At 50.2% G+C, this 19,172-nt stretch overlaps 7 protein-coding genes across 7 annotated transcripts; 3 read left to right on the plus strand and 4 right to left on the minus strand.

Annotated features, from left to right (window-relative positions):
- Positions 1 to 69: 69 nt before the first annotated feature.
- Aspvir_004159 (S-formylglutathione hydrolase) lies at positions 70 to 1,141 on the minus strand (the record flags this gene model as incomplete). The annotated part of the gene is made up of 4 exons (XM_043267390.1): positions 70 to 255; positions 315 to 506; positions 585 to 805; positions 877 to 1,141. 4 exons carry the CDS (start codon positions 1,139 to 1,141, stop codon positions 70 to 72), a joined length of 864 nt encoding a protein of 287 aa, XP_043123325.1.
- Positions 1,142 to 1,489: 348 nt separating this feature from the next.
- On the minus strand, positions 1,490 to 1,856 carry Aspvir_004160 (uncharacterized protein; the record flags this gene model as incomplete). Its single annotated transcript, XM_043267391.1, has 2 exons — positions 1,490 to 1,528; positions 1,578 to 1,856. The coding sequence occupies 2 exons, from the start codon at positions 1,854 to 1,856 to the stop codon at positions 1,490 to 1,492; spliced, it is 318 nt and encodes a 105-aa protein (XP_043123326.1).
- A 306-nt stretch (positions 1,857 to 2,162) lies between these two features.
- Aspvir_004161 (C50 family peptidase) lies at positions 2,163 to 8,572 on the minus strand (the record flags this gene model as incomplete). Its single annotated transcript, XM_043267392.1, has 2 exons — positions 2,163 to 3,811; positions 3,865 to 8,572. The coding sequence occupies 2 exons, from the start codon at positions 8,570 to 8,572 to the stop codon at positions 2,163 to 2,165; spliced, it is 6,357 nt and encodes a 2,118-aa protein (XP_043123327.1).
- A 285-nt stretch (positions 8,573 to 8,857) lies between these two features.
- Aspvir_004162 (DUF5321 domain-containing protein) lies at positions 8,858 to 9,566 on the plus strand (the record flags this gene model as incomplete). The annotated part of the gene is made up of 2 exons (XM_043267393.1): positions 8,858 to 9,296; positions 9,361 to 9,566. The coding sequence occupies 2 exons, from the start codon at positions 8,858 to 8,860 to the stop codon at positions 9,564 to 9,566; spliced, it is 645 nt and encodes a 214-aa protein (XP_043123328.1).
- A 570-nt stretch (positions 9,567 to 10,136) lies between these two features.
- Aspvir_004163 (transaldolase family protein) lies at positions 10,137 to 11,400 on the minus strand (the record flags this gene model as incomplete). The annotated part of the gene is made up of 6 exons (XM_043267394.1): positions 10,137 to 10,488; positions 10,556 to 10,787; positions 10,842 to 10,950; positions 11,004 to 11,132; positions 11,208 to 11,251; positions 11,325 to 11,400. The coding sequence occupies 6 exons, from the start codon at positions 11,398 to 11,400 to the stop codon at positions 10,137 to 10,139; spliced, it is 942 nt and encodes a 313-aa protein (XP_043123329.1).
- Positions 11,401 to 13,602: 2,202 nt separating this feature from the next.
- Aspvir_004164 (succinate dehydrogenase cytochrome b560 subunit) lies at positions 13,603 to 14,420 on the plus strand (the record flags this gene model as incomplete). The annotated part of the gene is made up of 3 exons (XM_043267395.1): positions 13,603 to 13,642; positions 13,698 to 13,788; positions 13,985 to 14,420. 3 exons carry the CDS (start codon positions 13,603 to 13,605, stop codon positions 14,418 to 14,420), a joined length of 567 nt encoding a protein of 188 aa, XP_043123330.1.
- A 3,486-nt stretch (positions 14,421 to 17,906) lies between these two features.
- Aspvir_004165 (mitochondrial 54S ribosomal protein mL57) lies at positions 17,907 to 18,847 on the plus strand (the record flags this gene model as incomplete). Its single annotated transcript, XM_043267396.1, has 3 exons — positions 17,907 to 18,297; positions 18,370 to 18,602; positions 18,692 to 18,847. 3 exons carry the CDS (start codon positions 17,907 to 17,909, stop codon positions 18,845 to 18,847), a joined length of 780 nt encoding a protein of 259 aa, XP_043123331.1.
- Between the last annotated feature and the right edge of the window lie 325 nt (positions 18,848 to 19,172).

A 19,172-nucleotide genomic window follows, 5' to 3' on the forward strand; every position in this document is an offset into this window, starting at 1 on the left:
AACGAAGTACCCGGATAGCTTTGATGCTTCACTGAACAACACAATCACAAATTGTCAGGGGGGAACCCACTAAGCAAAGAGATACTTGGCCGCATGCTCGACGTGATCATCCGAGAACGTCGCCATGGTGTAGTAACTATGGTCGTAATCAGGCTGGTAGCGGACATTGACGCCCTCGACACCAGCCTCCTTGGCGGCCCTCTCAAAGTTCTCCGGGAGAAGCTGGCCCTGCTTGTAGAAGTTGTCGCCGGTACCCTACGTCATTCAGTCAGTCTCGCTCCAAATCAAAGGAACGTTTGCAAGAAGACACGCACCACGTCAATGAGGACATCCAACGGCCCCTTCCACTTCTTCACCAGCTCGGTGGCATCGTGCTCCGCCCATTTCGCTTTCTGGTCTTCGCCAAAGTAGCCCGCGAACGCCTTCTGGCCCCAGGGGCAGTTGATGGGGTTCGCGATCGGCGCAAATGCAGAGACGGATTTGTATTTGCCGGGGTTACGGAGGAACTGTCACTCACGGCACTTTGTCAGCCTTGCGAGTCTCCCCTTCCGGGCCAACTGTTTGTGAAAAACAAGTCAACATACCAGCGTCAGCGCACCGTGGCCGCCCATACTATGTCCCGTGATGCTGACCCTACTCGAGTCGAGCTGCGGAAACGCCGCAAAGACCGTCTTGGGGAGTTCCTCGGTGACGTAGGTGTACATGTTGTACCCGTTGTTGTAGGGGGCCTTCGTCGCATCGACGTAGAAGCCGGCGCCCGTGCCGAAGTCCCATGAGTCGTTTTCGCCTTCGATGTTCAGGCCGCCTGTTCTCGGTGCATTGCATCAATACGGGTGTTATTCTTGACCGGGGGCTGGGGCTGGGGTTGTAACGCACGAGGGCTGGTGTCTGGGTAGAGCACTGCGATGCCTTTCTTGCTTGCGCCGTGCTGGAAGAAGCCCTTCTCGGAGCAATTGTCGGCTGTGCAGGTGAGGCCGGACAGGTAGATGAGGACGGGGATCTTCTGGGATGAGTCCTGGAAGGCCTGCGGGGGCAGGTAGAGGTTGAAGTTCATCTCGCATTTTGTTGAGGTGGCGGCATGGCTCAGCTTCAGTAGCTTGCCGCCAAAGGAGGCGATCGTGGCTTTTGTGGTGACGGACATGGCTGTGGGATCTTGATCTCAGTTTGTCTCTATGGCAGAGTATCAAGCTGCAAGATCGTAGTAGGAGAATGACGAGTTGAGAGGAGCGGATGGGTTTTGTGACGGAGGGTGGGGGAGGGGAATGAGGGGAACCGTGAGGGGCAGCAACTTCATCATCATTATTCTCCTGTCTTTCTCCCCACCACCTTTTTCAACGTCAGATTGGAGATACTCTATCTAGACAGGGTACTCCGACTCTCCAGGCGAATGATAAACACACTGTGGATCCTGCATTCCGGAAAACATTGCCCTTTATGGACATGAACTACACATACAGAATGTGAGGACTGTTTCACTGTGTAGAGATAGTTACTGGAGGTGACCCTGCATCATCTGCATACCAATTCCCTAGATGAATGGTAAGCAATTTACTAATATAATGAAGGTGCAGACCAACCTCAAGCCATACAACGGACCCTTTAGGGATGTTAGGAATACCGTTCTCTTTGATGAGCGATTTATCCATGATCTTTCCATCACAGAGCCAGATTGTAGGACCGATTGTAAGGGGCCCAAGCTCCCCACTTTCATACATCCGTATGAGTGCCATTATGTTGATTCTTTGGCGTTGCTGTTCAGGATCATTTAGGAGTTCTTTAAGCTGTTCAACACGTTCATGAGGCTGGTAAACTTGGGGAATCGGACAGGCAGGGCCAAACTCATCCTCTTGGGCCATTTTGAGTCTGTGAGTTATAATAAACGCAATTTTGGTCCAGGTAATGGTGGATTGGACTTGTGTTGCTAGGTAGTTGGAGAGTTGGGTTGACCAAGGCAGAGGTTACGTATATACCATGGAAAGGACAGGTCCTCTGTCGCCTTAAGAACTCCTAGATATTCACAGAATGGAAATGCGCAACGCCAATAACAAATTCACTAACTGAGACATCAACCATTGATCTACTTTCCAAAACTCCAACAGTGCATAAAAAACAGACCGTCCTCGCCTGAGCAAACGCCAACACCAAAAACAGAATGTACACGTCTATTCCAAAAACACCGTAGGAACGCCGTAGATGACGGGCGCCGCGCCATTCAGGTACTTCAACACACAGGCACTTCGTGACTTGGATACTGCTTCGTCCAGCATCACTGGGTCAGAAGATTCAGTGCCGCTCGTTTTTGTCGATCGGGACCTTCCCTTACTTGGGAGCGTCGTTTGTTGGTCCTTGGTATCCCCATCTCCGATAAGTCCCCATTTCTGGAACGTAGACTTGGCGAAGCGATCAATATCTTTGTCTGTCACATCCCACAGCGTCGCAACGAGAGCGGGACAGCCTGCATGCAAGTAATTCATTGGGGTCCCATATGGCTCGTATTCGCCCGCTTCGGTCAGTGTGCCACTGCTACATCCCATGAGGAATGTAACTGCGCATCGGTCAAGACGTTTGATCGTCCTTCCACGGATATACTGTGCGCCACTCCCATGGCCAAAATACAAAAACAGGCTCTTGGATTCCAAGCCATCTTTGAACTCCTCTTCGGTCGGCTCTCGCTTGGCGATCCCCGTCCAAGTAGCCAAGCGGCCAAGGTCGGCCTCGAAAGTGTCTTGCGTTGTTTGAAGATCTCCTGTAGGGTTGAGAATATATGTACCATTTTCGCGGTCAATAGCAAATCCGGGGCCGCTGCCCTTTACTTTGATGATGCTCTCAGACTGGAGAATCCGCTGGCGCAGACATTCCAAGGATGGCACACGACATACCGGCAATCCTTCCAGACACGGAAGTGATTCCCACGGGAACAAGTGTAGTGCCTTATCTAGGACCAAGACAGTATGTTGCGGTTGCTGTCCTTCTCGTAAGCAGCGCGCCGCTTCATGGTAGCCTCGCACGGCATCAAGGGTCTCGACCACCATCATATCGAAGTCGATTTCGTCATAGGCATTGCGCTCCCCTTGGAATTGCAAGATGTCGACCACAAAGTACAAAAGATCCATCAATGTCTCCTCAGGGTCTTCCTGGCCTTCTAGGTCGTTCACGCCAACGAACAACTCCAAGACATTGCGATGTAATGACAACCTCGGAGTTGCTGCACGGCCGCCCTTTCGTCTGGAAGGGAGGTGTTTGTCTAGGATGTTCTGAAACGACGTTGCGAACCGCGAGAGGGCAGCTTCTTCATGAGCCACCGGTGAAAAGATCCCCCGGAAACCACCGAACCAGACGTTCTCAATGTTTTGCAGCAAGTTCTGCAGGCGCTGGTCGAGAGCTTCGCGGTTTCTCCACCACTCCTTCTTGGAGTGCCTGTCCTTCTGTAACTTCGCGGCATGTGCACTTTCGTTCGCCAGCTTGATAATTTCCTTCATCTCTCCTCTTCCGTCTTCGAATGTGAACTGATCCTCGTCGTCTTCGGCGTTCCCTCTCTTTAATGGAAGTCGAAGGAGGAAGGGCGAGTGACCCTTGCGTAGCCGAGAGATAATGAATTCTGTGCAGTCGGCGCTGAGGGACAAGGAAAGTACATTCCAGTTAGACGGAAGAATATCGATATATTCTTCATTAAAGGTGCTGCATACGTCTGCCTCTGGTTCTGCTGTAGAGCCCTGAGCTGGCCAAAGCAGCGGATCATTGAAGTCGGAAAGTTGTCTATCAATACCGATAGCGATTCGTTCGCGCGTAAAGGCGCCGATGCGGCCGATTTCTGACAGCTCAGTTAGTGATCTATCCAGTACTGACGATTAGGGCAACACCTACCATTCACATTCGCTGGCGGTTGAGACCATGGCATTGGACTCCCAGGCGCAGTCGTATGCGACAACATTGAAATGCGACTCATCAGCCGGGACGCCATATGGCTGTCCAAAGTTGATCCCAGAGCCGTTGCAGCCGAAAATACGTTGTTCAGGCAATCACCAGCCTTGGACAAAATATCGATGAAATCCTCGCTAGCTTTCCCATGTCTGGACCGCGTTCCTCTGGCAGGTGCTCGTGACTTACGTGTAGTGGACTGTTTAGTGGAAGGGGTCGTCTCGTTCGTGACCTTCCTCGGCGACTGTAACGCAGGGAGGGATATTGTCGATTCTGGCAGAACACAGTAGACCGCATGCGACGCGAATTGCCGTATGGCCTCAGCAAGGTGATGTTCACTTTCTCTCAGATGCAACGATATTTGACTGTTTCGAGACGTGGCAAACTGCCGCGCGTCAGTCAACAGTCGCGAGGCTTTCTCAAACTCCCTTAGGGCACGCGAACATGCTGCCTGTTGTTGGAGGATGCCGCTTCTAAGGTGCGAGATAGACTGGGACATTGTTCCATTTGCGTCCGGTTTGCCGGTCAACTGCTTCGGTGCTGTCCTTGAGGATACAGTAGTCGCACGAGTTCTCCGGGCTGTTGTTGTACTAGGTTGTGTTCTCCTGCTACTTCCCCGAATTCGTAGTTTGTCCATTCTATCTTCCAGCTCAGAAATGGTCGGCTGTAGAGGAAGCGATTCGGCTGTCTCCAAGGCTGTCACGTCGGCCATTATCCGGTCCGCCCTCAGGAGAGCTTGCCATTCGTCGTGGTAGTTGCCCTGCAATCTGTGAAGGGAGGCAATGCTCATCTGCAGCGAAGCGAGCTCGACACTGCTTTCCAATTGTTTTGATAGTTGTTCTGCAGCTGCTAGAAGCTCTCGACCTTCAGAGAGACGCCCACCAAATATCCAATAAGAGCCCAGCTGGGCTTGGGAAGCGATCAAGCGGACGTTCGCATTGAGTGTTCTGTTGATCTTCAGGGCTTGCTCCCCGTAGTAGACAGCGTCCTGAAATAGACCATAATGGGCGGAAAAATATGCAAGATTCAAGAGAGCAGTATGATGCGAACCGACATGAGGCCAAAACGGAGCTCCCTGAGAATAAGTGACGGTGTGGTTTGTCGTTGAGACTGACTGGGACACATCAAGCCTTGCCACTCCATCAACAACTCTCTCAAGGTCGGAGCTGGGGCTTGCAGACAACGATCTCTCCTGCTTCCTTTGGGATAACCTTTCGACCTTCGCCCAGATTCGGCAGTTCAATTTGACACATAATTTGGCAAAGAAAAGAGCCTGCGTCACAGAGCCCTGGGCGAACGAAAGCCGCGAACTCATGAGGACCGCGTCCGCCACCAATCTTTCCCATCCTATCTTGGATAAGATAGACCCGTTACCGAGGTTCTCCTTCTTCTGATTTTTCTCGTACAGAAGCCTTGAAGTCGAAAGAATGCCTGCTGCCTTCTCCAGTTCTCCCCTCTCGAGTAGGTATTCCACTTGGGCCAGTCGGTAGGATAGATTTGCCAGGCAAGAAACTTCATTTTCGTTCAGATATCGATCCGCGCGCGTAAGAAGAGCTTCAGCCTTCTTGCAGTGCCCTAAGCGACAGTACTGCGAAACCAAACGTGACAATATGATGATGGCTTCAGAAAAATCCCTAGTCCCCTGGACCTCCGTGATACGTAGGACCAGTTCAAGAGCGACGAGCTGGAGTTTCCAGAGCCCGTAAATCTCCGTGTAATCTACAATGGCTTTGACCTGAAGAAAGTAATAGTCCACATCGTCAACGCACGAAGAGAGCGCGTCTTTGTCTGGACAGTTGCGCATCATTGAATTCCACGAGCACAATATCCGATCCAATTCGTCCGAGCGTAGATCCCCCTCATGAAGACCTAGGGTGAGACAAACTGAATTCTTCAAGTGTGTCGCGTAAAGTTCCATATCAGTATCACTACCAACTTCTTGAGCGTTGTCGAGGCTTTTGACGCTTTCCTCGACAAGTCGACGGATGGTTGGCAATCCCAGTGAATCTGAGTGATCCAAAGAGAAGCGCAAACCCATCAAGATGACCCGTAGCCGACGGATGGGCCGTGATTCAGGAGAGTATACTTCCAAGATTGTACTGAGGAGCGTATCGAATGCCGAACGGAAGCCCTCGTCATTATGAKTCTGAGATGGTAATTCGCTCAGAATACCGAGCTGCCATTCCAGAAGGAGGCCCCTCTGTAAGGACTCAACAGCAGGGCAATCGAAGAACTTGGCATGCTTCGTATCGCGGAGACGCAAATTCGTCCTCAAAAATGCAGAAAGTATGCGGTTGAAAGTAAAGCTGCTGCTCTTCGGGTCTTGACACGCCCGGTGCGGAGAGACACTGACAGTATTGGATAAGAGTTGCTTCAAGACCCCTGCACTAATATGCTCGTTGAGCGAATCTCTGAATGCTTCTGCAGATTCAACGCCCATGTTCGCTTCGAGGTATAAGTGAGCGAGTCTTTCGTACTTCAAGGCTGCGAATCCTGTTCTTCGTTGAGCCGGCGAGCAATTCTCGAGAAAGTTGATTGATTGTCTCAAAGTATGCATGAGCTCGCGATGGCCTTTCCCGGACTCCTTGTCTTTGATATACCGAGACCAGAACAGATTGGACAGTTTCACAAATCCCATGCCATTCTCGTTCCCGTCCGATCGCTCCTGGTTCCCTTCTGCTGTGCAATCGATCGCCACCAGGAGGCGTTGGCAGTCGGAGAATGTCGAAAGCAGTGACTCCCATGAAGGACTCTGTGACATGACGGACAATTTACCAACTGCGAGAGCTGAATCTACCGCAGCCAGCACGATGCTTCTACAAGTTTCGAGCCGCTTGTAGAACACCTCGAGGTCACTTTGGTCCTCATCTGCCGAAGGTTTCTTCCCAAGATATCGTCGCAGGAATCTCACAAATCCGTTCAAATATGCGTAAATCTTCGGGAAGATATCCCTTTCCTCGTCAGTAGCATCATGCTCCTTGGCAACCTTCTCCCCTAACCAGCTCATTGAAATCTTCTTCAACTTCGCTGCTTCGACTAGCAGCTCATCTAAGTCATTCTCATTTCCCCTAAGAGGCGTACCAAGGGCTGCAGTAGCTTCAGAGAGAGACATGGACACGCTCGGTTGACGCATTTTGGTCGAGGTTTTCAAAGCCTGCAAATGGAGTGTCGCGAGTTTGCATCGTACAGTGGCTGATGAAAGCAAATTTTCGTCCGCCAGAGGGTTGAGAGCCTCGGTGAAAAGGGTTGATGCCTCCTCGAAACATCCTGCTTCTTGAGCAAGTTGTCCGAGGATGGTTGCTATCCGGGCTACCGAGAGATTGTTTCTCAACTTCGATGAAGGTCGTTTTTGTGAGTTAGCGACAGCTGCCTGCAGTCGGACGATTGTTTTGTATGTTGCAGCGAACTCAGCCTTCTCGATACCTTTGAAATGGTTGACGAAAGCCGCTAAATACCGCGCCAGCGGCTCCCACATCTCTTTCACGTCGTCACAGACATGACCAGACAATTTCCAACTCATGCACCGAATCTCAAGCGATAATAGTTGAAGGGTCAATGGCGTTATCGGTTTCAGTGATTCTTTGGAGACGCTGCTATCATTTGACTTCTGTGTTGCGGAGCACATAGACATTATCGTATTAGATAGCAATTGAAGCTGCATAGCCGCCTTGTCCCGTGCCACTGTCTGGGAATCAACCGCTGCAGTGATCAGATTCGCTGGGCTGCTTGGATTTGCCAATTGCAAGGAAGCCAAGACCTTATGCACCGTCGCAGCGCGTTTCTCCGCTGCTATGAGCCGAAGGGCGTTGGACTGGAAGGAAATAATCAAGTTGTGCAATGGTCGAGCATGAGATATGTTCTTAAAGGATATGAGATCGGACATTCGTTCCTTGGCAGCTTCTTCCTCCGTGCTTCGCTGGTCCTTCCGCCCGACAGTGGCGTCTTTGCCGATGTCCTGGCTATCCAAGTATTGTTGAACCCTCCTCTTAAGACCCCGTAATTCTTTGTAGGCCAAATCATTCAGTCCCAGAGATAAATATCTCCCTGCTAACACACATGCGCCTTGTTCGAGTTGGACATTAAGCGGCCCATTTCCCTGGCTGTTCTGTTCGGCTTTCATATTCCTCAAGCAGGCAAGTGCCAGACTAGCGCACTCAGCGACTGCGAGTAGGCCGCTGTCGATTTTGGCTGCATTTGGCGCTGCACGTTGAGGTGTCTTCGATCTCCTCGCCGGTTTTGTGACGCGATTCGGTGAAGCTGGATGAAGAGGCGTAGTCGGTACACAAAGTTCGGATGACTTTGATGCATCTGCAAGTGTCTTCAATGTTGTATTAAAGATCTCTGTCGCCAGTGAAACCCTTTCCTGACATGACAAACGCGCTGCATCATGTTCGATCGCGGCAATTGTAGCACCCTTGGCCGAGACGTTTGTTTTAGTTGTCGCTCTACTCCGTCCTGAGGATCCAGGCACGACCTTCTTCGTCCGACTCGTCTTCTTCATAGGTTCGCTCTCGACGTCGGGGATCGGTTTCAATGAATCCCGAAAAAGAGACTGGAGGGACAACACTGTGGCATTGCAGCATGTTGAGGTTGAGCGCACGGCTTGCTTCACCGAATCCAATGAGGATTCAGGAAGTAGTGTTGCGACTGCCATGTCGATCTGTAGTCAGTTGAAGTCCTGCAATGTTAGATGTGACCATGAATTACGGCCACAGACGCATTGAGGCTGCGGAGCTCATGTCAACTCCGTCAGTGTCTCTCAGCGTCGGGCCAAGCCTCAAGCGGTGGTTGTCGCAGCAACGGATACACACTACTCCCGCAGAGGCATAGCGCCGTCGGTTCCCCGACTCTCCGATCCAAAGGCCTTTTTTGGCCGATCTTAACGTCGTAGTTCAAGTGTCGCAGCCAAGAAAATAATACATTCTGCATCATCAACAACATGTCTACGACTCGTCTATACCATATGGTCCGTTGTCTACCGGGCCCCCGGACGCTCGGGAGACTTCGCCTCCAAGTCTCACCGCGATACTGCCAGTATTCCACTTCGGGGCATATCCCGAAGATCGCTCAACCATCGTTATGGCAGTCCATGATCCCCAAGTTCATTCGAAATCGGCGCGCCAAAGCGGAAACTTCCCCTACTAAGTCGAAAGAATGGAATCCCGCTAGTTTCTACATCGTCATATTCATCTTGATCGGGTCGCAAGCCATACGAATGATTGCTTTGAAGAACGAATATAATGCATATACTCGATCAACCGACGCAAAGATTCGACTTCTACGGGAGGTGATTGAGAAAGTACAAAGAGGGGAGAAGGTGGACGTAGAGAAATTGCTCGGCACCGGAGATGAGGCAAAGGAGAGAGAATGGGAAGAAGGTGCGGATTTCTGGTCGCTTCATACATGGCTTTTATGAGGACTAACAATTCTCTCGTCCTACAGTTCTTCGCGAGATCGAGGAGGAAGATTCCCTCTGGCATCGGAAGAACCCAGGCTCGGAATCCAATCGTTCAGTGACGCCTGAGCAAGAGCAGAAACAGCAGGCGGAGAAGTCTCGATCTAAGGACCCCGTTGTCCCTGCCGAAGGGGTGTCAACCCAGGAGCCACCAAAGGATGGAGCCGCAAGACGCAAATTGAACTTCTTCTAGCCAGGTTGAGTGTGTGGACCTTCCGCGCCAACGCAATAACTAATTCGCTCCCTTACGAGTCCTGGCCCTTCAAAGAGTCGAGTTCCGTTTCCATGAAGCTTCGCGGCGGCGCTCATGGTGCAACAAGGAGCTTTGCTGCGTCTATTCAAGCTGGAAATTCCTGGTTCGTGCCATCTCTTTGTCCTTACATCTTTTTCTGACCGGGACTTAGAATTTGGAAGTCAAGCGATGGGACCTACGGCTCTCATCCTTTTGTTGATCCCAGTCGGAATTACTCCTCCACTGATCTTTTTCCTTGATACCCAGATATTTGCAAGACTTCAGAGAATTGCACAAACTTGTATATTATTTATTTCTCCTGTACAAACGTTGTCTTACGCATATGAATGTATGGTTTGCCATCTTTCTTGTACTCCGTCTCCCAGTCGACGTCTGGTTCATGCGGAACTTAAATTTACTTTCGTATCTAACCCATGTTTGATTTCATGAGCTGCACAAGTTTGTCTTGCATGTCGCAGAAGATATTGATTGCCTGCAGTGGTGTCAGTCATCCTGTCTTCCCACGTTGTATCATACTTCATCCAAACTTGCCTGTGTGAGTTTCTCTTCACTTGCTCCATGCAGGTCCCGTGTGAAGGCAATCCTGTAAGCGGATTCGTCGTTTACAAATGACTGCTGTGCCACAGAGATTGCTGATGGAACACCAGAGTCAAAGAGAGACTCCATCTGAGGTGCAGAGCTGGGTTGCGAAAGCTGTTTCAGGAGGTCTGGCGCGATTGTGATATGGTCGACCCCTGCCAGGGCATATATCTCGTTTATGGATGTCAAGCTAGCTGGCAAGACCTTTGTTTTTGCATTGATGGACTTATAATGCTTCTGAATTGAAACACAGAGAGGCAAGAGCTTGTTTGGGTCCTTGAATCTGGCGACCTGTCAGTGCAACCTTGCTCGGAACAAGTCAGGCAATTGGCTGGAGGTGTCGAGCTCACCCTGGTTCGAAGTGGACTTTCAATTGATTGACATAAGGGGCTATATACGTGCACCCAACCTCCGCCGCTAAGATGGCCTGGGACATTGTGAAGAGCGTCGTGGCTAGCGTTCGCACACCGGCCATCTCAAGAGCTCGGCAAGCCATCATGCCCTCCCATGTACTCGGAATTTTGATGCAGATACGAGATTGCTCAAAACCTGGTTGCAGGTGTTGGAAGAGCTGGACAATTCCTGTGGCAGAAGTGCTTCGTTAGCGGAATTCCGTCAGAGGAACCGTTGACATACTCAAAGCGTTCACAATTGTACTTTCAGTGGAGTAAGAGTAGTAAGGGTTCGTCTGAACATGAACGTGTCCGCGGATATGAGGAGCTATTTTCAAGGCTAATCTAACCATCTATACGATCATGTCAGCTAGCACCTTTAGTACTATAGCAAAACTGTCCCTACCGCAATCTCAACTGCCAGCTCCTCCAGGGTGACGCCAGTGAATCTGGGCAAAAGATCATCGGCGTCTGAGATGGAATTGCGGATCAATTCGATGTGTTCTGGCTTTGACAGTTCGCCGTACGCAATAGCCTTCGTTGCGAGTTTCCCAACTCAGCTCATGCTCCTGATACTTTGTGAGACTAGACCATGGCCAGTGCAACCTACCTGGTTTGAAGTACAGTCTTGGAACGGACCCAAGTCTCTGGCAACTGGTTATTTGTTAATAGATTACCCTGCTGAGACCGGGTTAAGCATCTCACTGGGGCAGTCTGATATAGGTACCTTGTTCATCCATTGTGTCACAGTCGACGATGGTTCTCCTGCGGAGAACGTCTAAGCCAGTTTGCATCGTAGCCATCTTGTTGATGTTCCTAGAAATAGAGAAGGACGCTAGGTTGAAATAAGACGTTGAGAGTTTACGATGCCTTCGGGTTTGGGATACCGAAAAAGAGGGGAGAGTCTGTTGTTGAATAGATATAGAAATAAGGGTGCCACGAAGCTTCCCCTCATGACAAACAACGCTCGGAATCAAGGAAACTTATCCGATCGACTGAGCTATCTTTCAAAGGCGCATGATGTCGGGCCGAAGAACATCGCTTCAATAATGTCCGAAGTTGTACCTATCGAGGGGTTCGTCGCCAAAGCTTTGGACCGACTGGCCTATGAACATCGGTTTCTCCACAGCAACAGTCACGCAGCTTGTTGAAGAACCCTCAGCCCACTTGAATAACGGGCGTAGTGACATACTGTTGGACTGTGAGGTGAGTCTATCATCTAGACTATCTACCCCGTGGGAGTATCTTTTTACGGTTAAATGACTTAGCCAATAGTCTCCTTTTCCAAATATACATAAACCCTACTCAGTCCATCAATACTCAGCCCTGCGGCTGCTGCAGACCATAGAAATACTTTCCTTCAATGACAGCAACTCATGAGAGTAGCAGCGAAGGACTAGATAAGTCATCCCGGTTGCGCCAATTCTGTTCCAGTTCGGCTCCCCACCATAACGGTTGTGACTAGATGACGGCAGGGCCAGACCTCACATAGAATTTGTGCAAACAGCCCAAGAGACGGGGTCCACAGGGACAACATCAAAGACTTCAGCATGAGGCCCATGACCGGACATAGAAAGCCATGTACTCGTCTACTTCATATTGTAGACGATAATGGGCTCTGAGGGCCAACCAACCTTTCAGGACGCGGGTAGAAGGCGCAGACAAAGATAACAACCACGGATGACAAGAAGATGCTCAAACAACAAAGTAGCATCATTCGCGACATTTGCTGGAACCAGACATGGAAGATGCTCAGGACCACGAGTTTCTTTAGCCTCATATGTCGGATAGAGGTCTTTCATCTCATTTACCTCGTTAAGTAGAGCAATATAAGCACATAAAGATTGAAGGTCAGGTGAACCAATCATGCTGTGAACGTTTCCCAATTGGCGTTGAATAGGTGCAATGACATGGAACGAACCCTGCGCTTGACTTGCGGTGACTCTGCAACTTGCATCTTGTCGACTTGGATCTGGTGCTTCTGCTAAGAGAGCCAGCTAGATTGATCCCCGGCCAGAAGCTTTGTAAGTTGTGCCCAAGTCAGTACATGTCTTGTAATTGACGTCCTGTTATAAACACGCTGTGGCTGATCTTCCCTAGTGTGGCTTGATAATGATGAACGCAATTTAGAAGCCAGTTGGCTGATATTAATGCACAGCTTTGATGGTCATCATTCTCGATATTTGGAAGCGAAACCACGTTAGAGACAGGCTCTCTGACGAAGAAGGGAGCATGTGTGACCGAGCAAATTGAAGTATACTATCTGGGGCAAAATGCCTTGAGCAGTTCATGCAACATCAGGTCAATGCTAGTAGCTGCATGACCGTACTTCAGCCTGATCCTTGTTCCGATCGTCGGTTCTGACAGCTGAGGTACCCAGCTGCTAATAATGTAGACATATCTGCTGAATTGACTTAGGAAGTCCACCGCCAGTATCATTGCCGGCTTACGGAGAATTTAGGCAACTCTAGACTACGCGACAGTATTATGTAACCCTGATATGAAACCCTTTCGTCTCATGGGCAGAGAAGAACGGGCGATTAACGACGGGACGAACATCTCCTTCTCAGGTATCTCGTAAATAACCTCTGCGGTCGCGACAGAATGCCGAAACCAGTGAGGTTCAGCTTGGCACGTCAACATCATTCCAGAGGGTAGACGACGTGGGCTGAGACCCTTGAGAAGAAGAGGGAAAGGGAAGAGGAAGATGATGGGAAATTCGCACACAAAAGGGAAGCAGGAAACTGCGAGCGGTGGTGGAATGGAAGAAGAATCTTCCGTGTGGTAATACGGTCGGAATGATTGGCTGGAATGGGCGCAGTATGGCCGAATCCCGTGACTTGAGCCTTGCCCGAGGTTGATTATCCCGTGATTCCGAACCGCTACGAGAAGGTCCGACCCTCAACATCGAGAGGTTCTTCTAGACGACGACGACGACGACGACGGCCAGCGTCTTGCCTGGGACGGATCATTTGCATTCTTGAATCGAGACCCTTTGCTTCACTATGATCTCTCAGAAAGTTGCTCAGCAATCGCTGCGGCGGCGTATGTACAGCCCATTGCTTGGCTTGGTATTCGAAGTTCACTAACCATCCTGCAGTTGCCGTCCAGCAGCCCTACGCCATGCGGTGGTCTTTGATGAACTCTGCGTCTCCTGCCGCTGTTGCTATGGGAAGGATTGTACAGAAGAGGTGAGCCAGCCCACGATGTCGCTGTTCATCTTGTGCTTTTTGGGGTGTTCCGTACCAATACCTCCGTCCATTCATATTGGCAACATTGGCCGCTACGTCATGCGACACTCTGGGATACACTTTCGAGACATCAACACTTTACAACAGAAGGAATATCATGGAAGCGGAATTGACGAATGCTGATGCGTATAACCAGACACGCTGCTTCCACCACATCCCAAGCCGACGCCTCCAAGATCCTCGCCCAACAGCGCTTGAACCGCCCCGTTTCCCCTCACCTCTCCATCTACCGTCCCCAGATCACCTGGATTGGCTCTAGCGCTCACCGTATCACCGGCATTGCTCTTTCTGGCCCCTTGTACCTTTTCGCAACCGCATACCTCGCCGCCCCTCTGTTCGGTTGGCACCTTGAATCGGCCTCTATCGCTGCCGCTTTCGGCGCTCTACCCATTGCCGCCAAGGTTCTCATCAAGGGTACCGTTGCCTTCCCTTTTGTCTACCACTGCTTGAACGGCGTGCGTCACTTGGTTTGGGATCTTGGCCGTGGAATTTCCAACCAGCAGGTTATCAAGTCTGGCTGGACCGTGGTGGGCCTGACTGTGGTTAGCGCACTCACTCTTGCTTTGCTGTGATTTTTATTGTATTACATACCTTTGAGTTGTTGTTTTCTGAAAAATTGTTTTCCCATACAATATACTTTATACTGTTCAAATGATTACTGATACGTGAAATATGCTTTTGGCCTAATATCCCCTACATGCCTGCTAGACCACATGGGGGAACTCGAGGAAAATACCGATGTAGGATCTTTCAGAGATAAGCGATTCTGCTTCGTGATGACTGGACTGCCCCTACCTCCCATGGGATCAACAGGCTCTGATCCTTAGAAACGTGGTGATGTATTAGACAGCCGACTAATTTGATTACAGGCATGGTGTCCATGGTACTCAGGATGGTATKGAATTATAAACTGCAGTCTCTATATTTCCTCTGATCGACGCGATCCTCGAGAAACAATCCATGGATCCCCCACGTCACCATGCAAGTCTAAGTTAAAATAAGAATCCTTCCCAATGCCTCCTCGCGCAACCTTCCGTCTCCACTCATGGGATCATGATGAATTGCTTCGGAAATTCTTGAGATCATGTCAGCCTTTGCCGTTCGAGCTAACCCGTATCTCCCTTTGTATGGAAAGGTACAAAAGGAATTTCGAGGCCTGGTTGGCTTACCTATTGTTGTATATCATCTCAGACTAAGGTCGACAGCCAATCCAACTCACGAACTCACGCAGGACTTGGAGGAGGATTGGGCGGAAACGGTCTCGGTGATGGTGGATCTTGAACAGAAAAGCTGCCTATCGAGTAGCTCGCATCGCTCTCATTATTATTCTGAAAGCCCCATTTCGCGAAGGGCTCGAAATTGGCAAGGACTGTGTTGCCGGAATTCCGCTGAAGGGCCATCGTTGAGGACGGTTAGGGATCTCTGCTTGATTGTGTGAAGCTTGAGATAGGCAACAGGAAGCTATTGGTGGGATACGACCGGAGAGGGAGGTCTTTCTCAGAGCTTGTGTTTTGTGAAGGCTTCCTTCGACTGGACTTAGGCCACCTGAGAAATGCTGAAGCTCATCCTCGGTGACCAGGCCAGTCTCGCTTTTTAATACTTCATACTGCTGCGGCCATTGACGGCTCCGAACGTGTTCTCCTTAGCAGGTTAGGTTGTACACCGCCATCTCGCTGGTGATCGGACTTACGGGAAGAGGCCGCTCGGATCTGACACGGCGGAAGTTCTACTGAATATGTACGTGCTTGCCTTCATCTGAGCTTTGGATCTAGGAGTTTCCTCATTCATGTCTGCAAGGGCCCGAGGGAGCCCGATCTGTTAGACAGCTTGCCCGCATTCCATCTTCTTCGTCCCTCATAGGTTCCGCTGGCGAGCAATTGCAGAGCATCGGCGCTACCAGAAGATGCTCAACGCCATCGCATACGTCAAAGCGCACTCTTGCTGCCCCGAACCATGGCAACCCCAGGGTGTAGATCCCGACTTGGTAGTGACACCGGCGGATTTGGGGATATTGATCGTCGCGGCTTGTTGCAGTAACGCGTTTTGAGCCGAGCGTTATCAATCAGATCAACACCGATACTCTAATGAAGCTGGGGTAATGGAATAGCTTCTAGAAGCATCTTACCCCGGTGAAGAAGTTTCCCTATCCAGATGTTTGAGTAGGTCCGAGGTCGGTCACTCTGCTTGGCTGAAGAGTACTGGGATCTACTTCTACTGGGCAAGAGAACGTAGAGTCAGTCTACCCCTGCCAGTGTCGATCATTAGGKATCCAACGTCTTGAGGCAAACAATCCGCTTGCTGGGCCTTCCTTTTGGACAAGAACCCATCATTAGCATCAATATCTTGATGATCGCGATATACTTAGGCACTGGCCGCGATATCTCGCTGTCTGGCTCTGGAGCAAGCTCAGAATGAGGACTTCTCCAATGAATTTTCCTGGAAAAATGGCGGTGTTTCTGGGGGCACAGAATGAATCATCTGCACGACTCAAAACACATGAATGAAAGCATGATCACTACATCTGAGCACGTGGACAAGCTCTATTCTCCCTGGGGGTCACACCCGTCAGCAACAATCTCAGCAAAAACTGGTGAGAAAATGGGCTCACGATCAAGCAGTCTGTGTTGAGTAACAATGAGGCGAGTTGGATCATTGTCTTCACTGAAGCCATTTTACAATTGGAGCCAGCACTCTGGTCTGTTAGCAATATAGCTGGCTCGATGATGGCTGAAGGGACTGCCCTCAAGGTCAGGTCTTGTCGCACAGCGTTGCTGTGGGAAGGCTTGGTCGCGGGTTCTCTACTCTTCAGCAACCCGCTGGGAGAAGGACCCAGCTACAGAAGGACATCTCCTAGCTCAGTTGACGAGTGCCGCGGATTACCTAACATTCTGCAAGTTAATTCATCAGAGATCACAACATGCTCTAGCTCATTTATCAAGCTGGATGTTTTAAGCTTATTCCGGCTTTGCAGTGAGACCAAGCAAATGATGTTCTAGAAAAGCATTTAATCCCGGGTGGCTGCGAGCCAGCTTCCGAACATCCAGCTTGACTTGTGAGTGCAGTGTGACCTGGATCAGATGCGCCGGGTAATTTGAAGTGCTTACCTGAGTTCTCCTTGTCCGTTGAGTGCTTACCGCTCTTTCACCCTACATTGACACCGTCTATTCCCGATACTTCGCTTGCATAAGATCCAAGAGGTGTTATTGACTGATTGGGATGATAACCCATTATAAGGTCTTCGGCTATTTCGAGATCTAGCAGTAGAGGCATTCCAAGCAGAATCTGGCTTACAGTGATTCGCTTAAGGTCTGAGAGAGTCATCATTGAAGCTGGACTTCCTGAATCGTCTTATTCTCGCAAGCCAGATATTTGGAGCCAAGGCCTAATTGTCAAACGATGATCCAGATCATCTCACATGGGAGAACAATAACTTTGCCTCGTGAAGAGATCCACTGAATGTGTAAGATGGGATTGAACAGAGTCTTTGACACATACGCAAGCCTGTCGAAGCAGGACACTCCGTTTAGTATTTGATCCTCAGTGTCGTAGTGAAGAATCTCTTCAACGCTCTGTTTGCTTTCCTGATCAATGAGTGTACTTTCAAGCGCCTCCGAAATGTCGAGACGAGCGGTGAGAGTACGGCGGCACAACCACAGACTCCAGTACCCTTTTGACTCAAGTATGAGGTACGTGGTACGCCTTGTGAACCGCCGCTTCGCTGTCGAGCCGGCATAGCTCCTCATTTACGACTGCGCTTGTCCTGGAGAAAGCTGCGCAAATTCGTGAACTTGCGTCTAACTGCGTCATTTCACATCTCCATAACAATAGTCAAAAGCGAAACAATGAGAATGCACCAAGGTAGTTGGGATAGCCTTGGGTGGTTTGACTGAAGATCCCGATAACTATTTACTGTACCTACCCGCGCTATCCATTTCGGGACTAGCGCCATATCTCCGAATTCTTCCATTGTTGGATTATCGCTACAAAAAAAGAACCGGACGGGTGCATTGCCACGGTTTACAGTTTCAACAGCCCGGAGACTTCATTTTGCAAAGACAATGGCATCTTTGGCATCCAGCCGAGCGGCCAGGACCGCTCTTTGCTCTGCATGTCGCTTCGCCTGTCCCAGCACGACCGTTGTACCTGCTACAATCATCGCCAGGCGCGGACTGTCGACAACAACCGAGCAAGCACCAGTCGACACTGCCGATAAGCCGCGATGGTCCTATACTCCTCCAAGCGCAAAGGCTCCCTTCAGTCTGCGATTCGACTCTAAGAGACGTGAATTTCCCGTCAATTCAGACCAGAAAATTCTCGACCAATTCTACATCCGCATGCTGGGCGCCGATGGCGACAAGGTTCTCTCGGAGGAGGTAAAGTGGCTGGCTGTGACACATAAGAGCTTCGATCAAGGACGGAGAGGCTTTAATGATCGTTTGGCCTTCCTAGGTGCGCATACTGGATTCCCATGCGTCGGATGAGACGGTAGTTCGCGGGAGACTAATTCTGCTGTTGCAATAGGGAAACGGATCGTTCAATTACAGGCCTCTCTGGCTTTAGTGCAGAACCCCGGAAATGCCAGCACCTCAACCACTCCTGATCCTTTCGGGCGCGAACCCTTTGCCCACCCGGCCCTGGACGGCCTGAACATCCTCTCGCCTAGCACGAAGAACTTCCTTACAAGCAAGTCGAAGCTCGCAGAGCTCGCGCAGAAGTACGAGTTACAGAAGGTCCTGAGGTGGAGTCCTCGAAAGGTGAGACTGGTGCCTCTTACAGTTTTTGCTCATCCTCGCCCGTCCGAGTAATTGACCGCGAACGTGCTGACACGGGTTATTTCTTCCAGCCAAACAACCTCGCCAGCTCTGGAATCGAACTTGTGCTTGCCCATACGATGTATGCAATTATCGGTGCTATTGCCCTCGAGAAGGGCGGACACGTCGCCAACAAGGTGGCACAAGAGCGGGTATTAGCACCTCTAGGTCTTAAGACAACAGCCTGAAATTGGGGTTTCGTTACTGGGAAATGGCCGCAGGAGCATTATCAGGGCGTTGTTTCCTTGTTTTCCTTTCTGTCTCCGTCTCGGATGTTCCTTTGTATGTGTTGGGGGCTCTTTTCTTCGACCATATATGTACTTTTATTACGACCTGTGCTATATCACTGCAAATACCAGAGCTCTTCGTTCTCGAATATACTTCGTTATACGAAAGACCCAAGGAAGCCATCAAGATAGATTAAAATGCAAAGGAATGTACGGTTCCTCTGACGCCGCCCGAGTAACAGTAAAATACCCGGCCAGCTCTTATGGAACCCTCATTACGATTCTA

The sequence above is a fragment of the Aspergillus viridinutans genome, assembly GCF_018404265.1.
Source record: "Aspergillus viridinutans IFM 47045 DNA, scaffold_2, whole genome shotgun sequence".
NCBI lineage: Eukaryota > Fungi > Ascomycota > Eurotiomycetes > Eurotiales > Aspergillaceae > Aspergillus > Aspergillus viridinutans.